General features: G+C 30.8%; 1 protein-coding gene across 4 annotated transcripts in view; it reads left to right on the top strand.

The window, feature by feature from the left end:
* The window catches only part of LOC129906024 (roundabout homolog 2), a 323,929-nt gene extending 312,605 nt beyond the window's left edge, over positions 1 to 11,324 (top strand). For 2 of the 4 annotated variants that reach the window (XM_055981648.1, XM_055981647.1), the window contains exons 22-24: positions 6,971 to 7,097; positions 7,231 to 7,590; positions 10,472 to 11,324. In XM_055981648.1, the coding sequence (XP_055837623.1) occupies positions 6,971 to 7,097; positions 7,231 to 7,590; positions 10,472 to 11,075 (1,091 nt within the window). In that variant the 3' untranslated portion in view covers positions 11,076 to 11,324. The remainder of the gene's footprint in view (positions 1 to 6,970; positions 7,098 to 7,230; positions 7,591 to 10,471) is intronic. The other 2 variants (XM_055981650.1, XM_055981649.1) reach the window with 2 other exon arrangements.
* The last annotated feature ends 874 nt before the right edge of the window (positions 11,325 to 12,198 follow it).

The following is a 12,198-nucleotide window of genomic DNA, read 5'->3' as shown; positions in this document are numbered from 1 at the left end:
GTTTTGAGCCCAAAATCAGAATTTTTATATTAGTGGAGTAACTAAAGCTCAAAAATTGGCAATATTAGGGAACCCGGCCGAACAGCTTAGATTTTGATGATCTTTTTTTTCAAACGTCGGTAATTAAAAATACTTTAAAGTCTATAGATTAAAAATTGCCGGTGTTGCCGTTTTGATTTTTTAAATTTAATTGAAGATTTTTGTGAACAAAAACAAATTTTTTTCAAAAATTTTTCTTAAATTTCATAAATTAATTGATGCCAAAAGATTGTCTAGGAAATTCAAGGAAAAAAAATATATAGGAGTGAAGGACAATCTTCCATAGTTCAAGCGATAGATGCAATTTTCTTTTTAATTGACTTCAAACACAAAAAAAAAATATTTGAACACAACGGCAACACCTACAATATTCAAATATACATTTTTTTAAAAGCTAGAAGCTTAGTCATATATGTAAAATTAAAATTAAGTTAATTGAATGAACGGCTTTTGAAAGAATGGTAATTGAACTCAGATTTTTGAAAAAAAAAAATTATTGAAAAAATTTTAACATGTCGTTTTTTAAACTTTTTCGTAATATAAAATGCATTTATTTTCAAATTTTTTTGGCCGCATTTATTATGATTTCAAATTATAAAAGGAAATGTCAATATGTATTACGGTTTATGAAATAAATTTAAAAGTATTTCATTTTCGAAGAACTTTTTTTAATAAAAGTTTTGAAAAAAAATGTAACTTATTTTTTTTTTAAAGTTCAACATCTAAACATAAAATTATTTTTTATTCATTTAATAACCCTTACTGTTGAAAGTTAAATAGCAAAAATTTAAAGTTCCTATTTACCACAGTCTTTGAGAAAATTAATTATTTCAATGCAAAAATTCAGTTTTAATAAAAAAAAACCATTGAAATTGAAGTAATTTTTCATTTTTTTTTTTTTTTTTTCAAAAGTGTGATATATTTTACCTGCTTCGAAATTCAACTGATAATATTTATGGCCAAAATTTTTTTTTAAATAAATTTATATTTTATTAGAAAAAGTTTGGAAAAAAGTCATTTTAAATTTTTATAATAAATTTTTTTTTTTATTCTGAGTTTGAGGACCATTTTTTCAAAAAGTCTTGATTAAATTTAGTGGATTTAAATTTAAGAGATAAGAATGAGCATCTGGCCTTTTAAAAATGTATTTTAAAAAATTGTAGGTGTTGTCGTTGTTTTCAAAATATTTTTTTTTGTGTTTGAGGTCAGAATGTTAGAAAATTGCATTTATCGCTTAAACGATGGAAGATTATCCCTTGCTGCCTTTTATATATTTTCCTTAAATTACCTAGAGAATCTTTTGCTATCATTTGTTTTATAAAATTTAAAAAAAAAAATGGTTTTGTCAAAAAAAAATTTAATTTTAATTTAAAAAAAAAAACAATACGGCAACACCGGCAATTTTTAATCTATAGACTTTAAAGTATTTTTAATTACCTAAGTTTGAAAAAAAAAATCGTCAAAATCAGAGCTGTTCGGCCGGGTTCCCTAATAATTTGCTTTAGTTACTCTACTACACATATAAGCTATTGAGTTTTCGAGATATTTCCCTTATAAAAACTCAATAATCGATTTTTTTCTATCTAGTTTTTATGTACATGTTTCGCTAGCTTATAGTGGTTTTGTTGCAGAAAATCAAGAAACTTTCCAATCTAAGGAGATAATTACAAACCATCTCCTTCGAAATGAACACATAAATACGGTTGCCAAAAACTCGGTTAAATATTAAGGTTTTCTCTGAAGATGCGAACGGTTTTTTCTCTCTGGCTTTTGATTAACATTTTTCCAAAGCGTCCCTCTTTTTAAATACCTCCCTATTCTCCTAAAGCTCGAATTGTATAAAACATAGGGTAGTCTAACCTCTTAAGTGCACACAGATAAAAAAAAAATAAATTGAATGGAACTACAACTGGAGATTTATTAAAGTATTCAGTGAAATGTTTTTGACTGTTTTCGTCGTTTTTTCGTTTTAGTTTAAGACCGTTTAAGCGCCAAAGCAATCAAGCTTTGCTGTGCTTCAGAAGATGGTTGCCCTTTAACCATTACTCATTTTATACCCTTTTTAACGTTTTTAAAATGATTTAAATTTTTCTGGTCGGCTATTAACAGTGTGCATTAAATTATTAACATTTCATATGTGTAGGTCTAACTTCTTTGACTGACTGCCAAAAAAGATATTTGTAGGTACATAGGTTAGCAAAGTCGAAACATGCAAAAATTCACTTCTGGAGGAACTTTTTCTGACCTCTATCTATTTTTGATGGTCGCTTTAAGAAGTCGGATCCAGGAATTTTTTAAAGTTTTTTAGGTGAATACCTATTTGTTTCCTACACCAAACAACTGATTTTGAAATTATTTCAAAAAAAATTGTTAACAATTTAGATCTTTACAACACAGCATTTAAAGTTTGGTGCTTTGAATACATTTCAGCGTTACCACTTGCAGAAAAAAAGTGGAAATAGAGATTTGAAGAAAAAATGGAAGTAGATTGAGAAAAATCGAAGTAGATTTCAAAATATCCTTTTCTTTATAAAAAATCTAATAAAAAATAATAATTCTATCAAATTTATTTAAGTTAAATAATTAATTAGTAAAAACAACTAATTCTAAAAAATTGAATTCTTTCAAACTACATATTTTCGGTATAAATATATTTTAATATATTATTTTATAACAAGTTTTAGTCAAATATTTGGTTTTCAGAAAAAAAGAAGTAGATTTGTTCTAAATCCAATTTTTACCAAAAATGAGTTAATGATGCAGTTTTACTAATTTGAGAGTGCTCTTTCCGAATTTGAAAACTGTTTTTGTCAAAAAAATTTCACTCCGCAGATAATAAAATTTAATGGGTCATAGAACAATAAAAAAAGGGAAGTAGCCTTTTGAAAATGAGCCCGAGTATTCTTGATTGTTCTAAGTCCACTTTTTATTTAAGGAAAACACGTACTTTTATAGGAATTGTTCTATGTCCAATTTTGGGTTTTTAGTTTTAAAAAATATTTAAAAATAGTATGCACCTACTATTGAGGTAAACTTGTATAATTTATTCGAGAGAAAAGAACAAACTTTGTAAAAAACAAAACTTATATGGCAAACGAGCAGAAAATTGTCATATTAAACTAATTTGAAAATTAAAAATCGTGCCGTGTAAAATTAGCTTATTGTGACTTAGAACAATTTTGTTTTACGGCGACGATATGTTGATAGCTTGAAGTAGATTATAACATAGATTTTAAAATGAAGTAGATTTCGATATTTTTGTGATGGTGCGAAGTAGAAAGTAGATTTTAATTTTTTTTTTTTTGAAAAAATATATCTACATCAATTGACGTAAAGTGCATACAGTGGTAGCACTGTCGAAACTTAAAAAAAAAAAAAATTTCTAGAATTTTGCCGACATCTGTCTTCTGAAGACGTAACGAGCGCACGAAAAAAATTATTCATCTAAGAAGATTTCTGCATGGTATTTATTTAAGAAGACTTCCGTCTTAAATTAAGCGGAAAAGCTTTCTTAATTTCTTGAATGTGCTAATTTAAAAGAATCCTTTGCATTAAAAGGAGGAATCTTTTTATTTTTATGAGAAAACATTTTAACTAAAAAAATTGGCAGCCACTTGAGATCGATCCTAAAACTCTTGAGTCACTAGACGAGTGTTTTAGGGCGATTTTTTTCACTTCAAGTTGAAAACAACTCAAGGATTTTTATTTTCAACTTGAGAATTCGATTTTATTCACTGAAAGTTGACGGTTTTAGCTTTCAGTTTTCAATTTTCAGTTTTGATTTTCTCAACTTCCGAAAATATCAGAAATTTGCCAAGTAAACTTGAGATTTTAATTTAACATGTAATTTTTTAGTTTTATTTTTGTGTCAAATGTTTTTAAATTAAAAAGTAAAAACATAAAAATTTTTGTTGTCTTCTGAAAAATTGACCTAGTACCTAGTAGTTTTTTGGTTACCAAATGTATAATGAAAATGAAGAAACTGATGAGCCTTGTGTTTTAAAGGATGTCAAAACAACATCATGCCAAAATCGTGTCGGGACCCTTTTTTATTTTGTTAAAATAAAAGTATTTTCGAAAAAGAAATGCAATCGCATAATTTTTTTTAAACACATTATAATGTATCTAGGTTTGTATTTAGTTGGAAAATTTAAAATAGATAAAAAATGATGTGTGTTCCAAAAACGCATGTTTTATCTTGTTGCTTTTTTTTTCTCCCTTAAAAACATTTGCTTCGTGGTTTCTTTTCGTGCTCTCAAAAAGTCTAGTTTTTCTAGTGCAAATGAGTTCCAAGTTTCCGCCGAGACTACATTGGTTTGATGTAAAATATGTGCAGCTTATCACGTATATGAGACCATTAATTTAAAAAAAACTTTTGATATTTTACAACTTTAGGATTGAAACAAGGGAGTTAAGAAAAAAATGATTGAATTAAACAAATTTTCAAATTGTAATTTAAATTTCGTTTTCCCAAAGTTGGTTGATATTGAATAAAATGGTATATATCCTAAAAATGAAATGAATAAAATTACAATGATTAAAAAGACTTACAAAACTTTCCAAACTTGCATTTAAAATCGGAAGATAAAATAATTTGAACCTTAACAAACAGGGTTCTATATGGAATAAAAAGAGTCCAAAGCTGTTCAAAACAATTATGTTTTAAAATCCGAAATTAGGTTGGGTTGCATTTTAGAGACGAAATCGGATAATTTTATAGGGGGATAGGGGGGAAAAAGTAGTAATCTACACTGAACCAAATCCTTACGTAAGTACAACAAAAAAATTCGTTGAGCCAACGAAAATTTAATTAATTTTCAGCCGATGAAAAATTTAATTGGCTCAACGAAATGGCTTTTATACGTTAATGAAGAACTTCATCAATTCGTCGCCCTAGTATTGAAGTGCCGTATACGCCATTTTTACATTTTTGGGAAATCGCATTTAAATGTTCGGAAGATAATTGCGATAGAACTAACCGCTGGTATTTTTTGATATTTTAGTATGATATATTATTAAAATGTGTCTTTTATATACATGTTATTGGACATCTGCAATTCGTTTAGTTTTCAAAATATTTAAATTTTTGTCCAAAATGAGTTTGCCGTATACGCCATGAAAATCAGAAGTTTCTTTTATTCATAAACACGTACGTCAAAAAAAAAATCATAACGTACGTCAAAACAATTCTCAAAATTTTCTTGCATTGCATGAAAAATTTGACGTAAATGCCAAAATGCAATTTGGCGTATACGGCACTCCAATACTAGGGCGACGAATTAACAAAAACTTTCGTATTTTAATGAAATTTTTCATAAAAATTTTTGATCGAGAATTAATGAATTTTTACATCACTTTACGAAATTTTTCCATCAATTAACGTAAAATTTAATTAAAACTTTCGTAAGCTAACGAAGTTTTTCGTAAATTTTATGAATATTTTAATTAAATTACGAAAAAATATCCGTTAGCTAACGAAACTTTTCGTTGTATTAATTATTTTTTTAGTAGATTATTCTTACATTCTTTTCGTAGAATTACGAATTTTTTCGTTAATTTAATATTTAATTGGACTTGTTAAATCATTGATTTAATGTAGCTTTTTATGGCTTTTAGTCCAAACAAAAAATTGGCGTTTGTCCCGTTGGAACTCACTTGGACTCATCAGTTGACTGACTTATTGTGAGACACCTTGTCAATACGCAAATATTGTTAATATTCAGCTCAACTTACATATATGAGAACTATATCCAGCAAGATTAAATTTTTCATCATTAAAACAGAAATGCCCCCAAGTGTACGTTTTTTTTTTTTTGTAAGGCAACGATTTTTTTTCGTTAACTGATGTATTTTTTCATAAGCCGATGAAGAATTTTCATAAGACAATTATTTATTTTCCTAATTTTATGAAGATTTTCGTTAGTTAATGTTGAATTTCATAAGTTAATGAATTTTTTCGTTACTTAATTAAAACTTTGATAAAGAAAGCTAAAAATTCTTATTTTTATTCTTTAAAATGAGCATGAAATGTTTCGTTAAGTGATGAATCTTTTCATTAAATTGGATTTTTTGGCACTAGATAGGGAGAAAAAGTGTATGAAACGTTTTCATTAATTGATGAAGGTTTTCATATTACGAAAAATTACATATTTTCGTTGAGCCAACGAAAGTTTCGTTGGGCCAACGAAAATGTAGTGTATGAAACGATTTTCGTAATTTTACGAAATTTATTATTTTCAGTGTAAATGAAAACTCAATAAATTAAAACATTTCCTACTAAATTTTGATAAAGAAAGCTAAAGGATTTTTACTCAATCTAACTGTGGTTGACACAGCTCTATTTCTTTCCTTAAGTTCAGTTACCAGACGGGAACTTATGTTAAGAGTTAAAAGGGTTTTAATTCCTTTTTTTGTTTAATCAGTCATTGCTCCAAAAAGGGTATATTTCTCGTCGTCAGACAAAAGTGAAGTTCTAAGGTACCTATATATAGTTTTTGTTACCCAACTATCTCAAATTGTACATGATTCGATTTCACCCACTTACAACCAAAACTATACAGAAGCACTCAAAAAGCTTCAAAAAGGCATTACGATCTGAAACCACTTTTGTATACATAAAATTTAAAATTCCACAGAGAGTACTCTAAAGTATAATCAATAGGGAATTACTGTTTTTCAAATTAGATTTTTTTTTCTGTTCATTTTTTTGTTTTCATTCAGGGATTTGTTTAAGTACTTTGGTTTCTATTTAACTTTGAACGCAGTGGGAATTAGGATAAGCCATTTGGTTAGTTAGTTAGTTCGTTTTATTTTATTTTTTTATTATTTCTATCTACGAATGTACATTTGAACAAGTTAAACCACAAAGTAGATTTCTTTTCAAAACTAACAGAGAGAGAATTGTTTTGTATTTTTTTTATCGGTTTTTTAGAATTTTCACTCCCACCACCGGATCATCCACCGCCAGTACCACAAAATATTTGCTATCAACCTGGTAGCCCACAATCCAGTAGAAAGAGTTCAAAATCTGGTGGATCTGGAATGTCCACACATCAAAGGTAAGATAGATAAACCAACATTTTTCAAAAATTCGAATTGTCTAGTATTTTTGTTTCGGTTTTGTGTTGAAATGTTTTTTTTTTTTTTTTTGATTTTTATTTTACTTTTGTTTTACTTGGGAAAAAAAAACAGTGCTCTCAATTCATCAATTCACAGTAGTTCCTCTGGTGGATTCTCAACATGGGGTGTAGCGCCACAAAATCAACATTGCGGACCTGCTGCTAGCAATGCTGGTGGAGTTAATCGTCAAGAGAACTACTATAATAATCCTCTGCCATGTGTTGGAGTTGTTGGACATCCAGGTGGTCAAAGTCGATATCAGATTACACCAACGGGACAACATCCACCACCCTTGCCACCATACTATCCACCTGGACAAGTTCCGGCTGGGATGCCAACGAGAAATATACATATCCATTATCCACCACCGAGACATGCTGTCTCGGATTATCAGCCAACGGGGACACAAAATTCAAGGTGCTCGAATGGAAGGTAAGTGTAGATTGACAAATTTAAATATGTAATGTAATCTGGGACAAAGTTAATGAAGGTATTAAAAGAGTGAGGAAAAAAAGAGAAAACAAAAAAGATTACTGTAATCGTTGAAAGTAGGTAACTCAAAATGATGAGAATCAACAAGAACGAACTATATTTCGAGTATTTGAATTATGTATGAAATTTTGTTTTGTGAGCGGAAGATAGTCTCAGATAATTTGACTTGCACTCTGAAGAGCATTTGCTGTTCCTATTTGAATCCGAAATGTTATTTGTTGGCCAAGGGCCCAAATTCATTTTTGTCTAAGATTTCTTCTAAAATCACTAAATTTGATTTCTGCACGAAATTTCTTCTCGCTAACCGAAAACCTTATCTGAATTCTATTTCTTATTGAAATATAAGTTGTCAATTGAAGCCCGAAAGAATGGTGAATATCCCAATATTATTTGTTAAATTTCGAAATTTCGGGCAATTGCCAAAAACAGTTCTATTTGTGTCCGTTTGAAAACCAGAGAATTTTTTTTCAATTTTATTTGAGTCGAATATTTCCGCTGACTGCTTCATCTTGTGAATGTGATAGTTCTATTTGAAACCGAAAATTTGGCTGACGAACCGAAATTTTCATGTTTCCCCGAAACATCAACTGACTTTCGGACTCAATTTTGCTGTGATCGAAATTTCAGTTAAAGACCTGAAAAACTCCCAATTTTATCTGTAACCAAAATTTCGGTTCATTGCCGGATCCAAATTTTTTGAGCCTCCCAATTTTATTTGTGACCAAAATTTCGACTGATAAAAAGATCCTATTCTAATTGGACTGAGAATTCAGTAAACGAACGGAGATTCTTCCAGTATTAATTGTGACCGAAATATCGGCTGACTTTTAGAACCAATTATGATAGTGATCGGAATTTCGTTTGAATAATTAAATTTGTAATTGTGATAATTCTATTTCTGGCCGAAAATTCAGTTGACGTTCGGAAAATCTCTCAAATTTATTTGTACTCGAAATTTTGGTTCACTACCGTATTGAGTTTTATGTGTGCCAGAAATTTTGGTTAACGAATCAGGCGCCTCTCATTTTTACTTACAATGGAAATTTTAGCTGTTTTGCTTGATGCAATTCTACTTGTGACTAAAAATCGATTAAAAGGCCTCCGGACTCAGAATCGAAGATTCGTTTTATAAATTGTATTATTTTGCAATAAAAAGTAGCTTTTTGATTAACTTTTTCTTGTTGGAACAATTAAAGAAGGTATTTTGTCATATGGTTGAAATTATATTGATTTTTTCATATAACAACACATTTAAAAATGTATTAGAAAATGAGTAATTTTGATTTGTTTTTCACGAAATGATTATTCAATAAGAGGGCCAAAAACTGAAAAATCCGCTTAGACGATATTCTAATTTTATTCATTACCTTTAAATTGACATATATATCATATGTTTTTTCCACTTCAGTTTCTCACAAACTATGCAAGAAAAAAGTAGTTTTGGGCTATTTTGCAAAAACTGTTACTGAAATATTAAAATAAGGTATGAGCAAAATTAAAAAAATTAAAATGTGGCTAGACCATATTTTAGATGAAATGTCAATCATTCATTAGAAAGTTAGTTTTTTTGTAATAAGTTTTCTGTGGACCTCACAAACTGTGCAGAAGTTTTCCAAATTTTCTCGTTTTTCTCAAAATTTTGTACGGAGGCCTTTTAACGAACGGAGGAGATCCTTATTATATGCTACCGGCTGATTGGACCCAAATTTGGGGTTGACAGCAAAAAATCTCCCAATTTTGTATGTATCTAAATTTCGGTTGATTTCCGGACTTATTTTTAATTCTGATGGAAAATTCGGTTGACGGCCGAAAAATCCGATCAACTCAAAATGCCGGCTGATTGGCGAACCCGAATCCATTTGTAACCTAAAATTCTGATCCAATTGTATTTGTGGCAGATATTTCGGCTCTCGAAGAACTTACCCAGTTCTGTTATTGACCGCAATTTCGATTCTAGGCCGGAGGAACTGCTAGTCTTATTTGTGTCCGAAATTTCGTCTGATTTTCGAATCCCATAAAATTTGTTATCAAAATTTCGGTTGATGCCCGGAGAATCTTTAAAATTTATTTCAGCCCAAAACTTCGTAATAATTCTATTGCGACTTTAATTTGGGTTGAAGACCAAAGCATCTCCACTTTTTTGTATTTATCACTGGGAACTCGGTTGACGAACGGTCATTTTATTTTCGCCAGAATTTTATTTGTGCTATATTTAATGCTTAATTTCGGTTGACTGCTGAAATCCTGACCGAATTCTATTTGTGATTGAATTTTCGGTTGCTGGCTGAAAAAGCTTCCAAAATCTTCAAGATCTTACCTAATTCTATTTATGACCGAAATTTCAGTTTCACTTTGTAGTAGGTTTTCGGCTGATTGCCGAAAACCTACTATTTTTGAAAATCTCAAAGTTTCTACCTAATTCTATTTAGATGACCAAAATTTCAGTTGTTCTTTAAGGTAAATTTTCTGCTGAAATTTCGGTTAAAGAGCGGAAAATCTCCTTATTTTATTTTATTCCTAAACTCGATCTGATGACCAAATTCCCCTATCAAATTCTGTTGACGACCGAATAATCTTTCAATTTTGCTTGACTGTTTTGACAAATTTGTTTGTGATCGGAATTCCGCCAGACCAAATAATTTAATCTCCGAGAACTCTATCCCAACATTATTTGCGACCGAAATATCACTTGACAGCTTAAGGACCTTATCTCAATACAAACTAATTGGCTCCGAAAATTTCTACGGACTTTGCCCCAATTTTCGCAAAATACAAAATGGTACATTCAATATTTAATACAATTTTATATTCCTTTTTTCAGATCCTGCAACAGCTGTGATGCCCTATCATCCCCAGGACAACCCCTGCCACCGCCATCCTCCACCGAATGGTATCAGCCCCTGCACAGCAACAATTCAAATCCCCACCAGCCTCCCATCTATACATGTTCCTCAGAGTGTTCCGATCATTCAACCCGAAACGACCGACACTCCCATCACAATAATCATCATTTGATGCATTCATCACATCACTCCCAACACTCCCAGCCCATGACACACAGTCACACCAGCCATCACAGTCATCATTCATCATCGAATCATCGGGATCATCAAAATGACACAATGCGGTCGGACAGCAGCCAGGAGAATAACCCCGGCAAAGTCTACATGATGAATCGATGCCAGGCGGCATTCCCCGAAAACGAGGAATCCGAACGAGATCGAATGTTGAAGCAATGTTCATACGACACAACCGATGTAGAGCATCGAAACTGCAGTGATTGTTGCAGTAGTTCTCGAGAAGGCGACACATGTTCATGCAGTGAAGGTTCCTGTCTATATGCTGAGGCTGGTGAACCTGGTCCACCACCGCCAACAATAACAGCACAGCAACAACAGCAGCAGCAACTAGCTATGGCAAAGTAGGTCCTTAAAATTAAGCATGCAACTGCCATCATCCTCCTCCTCCCCCAAAATGAGACTTAATTGTGTAGGGTAAGCATTAATTTCTATAGATTATAAGATTCTTCGATGACAAAAGAGGAAACGATATAATAACGACAAAGATAAAAAAAAAACTAAAAAAACACAATCAGAAGGTAATAATTTCTTCATTTCCGCTTTCAAAATGATAAATAACTGCTATTCTCAACTATGGGCATTGGGCACACACAATCACTAGTTGAAAGAAAAAAAAAAAAAAACTTTGGTGAATAAAACTTCCTCCCGCCCAAACGCCAACCAACTAGCGCCATAACTAACTTTTTGAATTTAAATACATAATTTATTTGGCGCAAAACCCTTTTATCCTGCGGAACTTTATTGTTCTCCTTGTTTTTTCTTCCACTCTTTTCATATTAAGTGAATTCAAAATGAGTTGTTCCTCATTTTAACCATCACCACAACGAACGTTATTCGGAACTATACCATGGCCGACAGAGGATATACAACATGGACGACGAATTCTTGAAATTCGCGTGACAAATTCACATTTTGTTGATTCAACCTTTACAGCTACCCAGGCTAATGTTGTAGCCCGGCCCCCATCATCATGATGGCAAAAATATTATCGTGAAAGTTTTAGTAGCTTTGTAAACAATTTTTTAACTTGATAACGTTTGTGGATAAGAGAAAACGGGTTTAAGGTATTTTTTTTTTGTTTTGTGTTTTCTAATTTATGAATAAGGACGGCTTTTGTTTTCGTAAAATAGTGTTTTTGAGGTACATAAACGAATTGATTGTTTTGGTTGTCAAAACGAGCGAACACACAACAACAGGTGAAGGCTTTTGTTCGTTTGTTTTTTGTTGTAAAGAATGGCTAGGTACCTAAACGAATTTATATATAGCATGTGATAAGAGCAATTTTTGAAGAAAAAAACCCATTTAAGAGGGAGTTCATAAATTAGGTCCTTGTAAATTATTAAATTGAAGGAAAATACTTTGTTTTTTTTTTGTTTTTAAATAATAGATTTAAAGTCCTTTCCCTGTAAAAAGTAACAATTTTTTGGACATGTATTAAGGATAGATTTATGAGAATAACAGAACATTT

This window comes from Episyrphus balteatus, chromosome 1, assembly GCF_945859705.1.
Source record: "Episyrphus balteatus chromosome 1, idEpiBalt1.1, whole genome shotgun sequence".
NCBI lineage: Eukaryota > Metazoa > Arthropoda > Insecta > Diptera > Syrphidae > Episyrphus > Episyrphus balteatus.
Note: the sequence above shows the minus strand (reverse complement) of the source record. Positions and strands in the feature narration are given on the sequence as shown.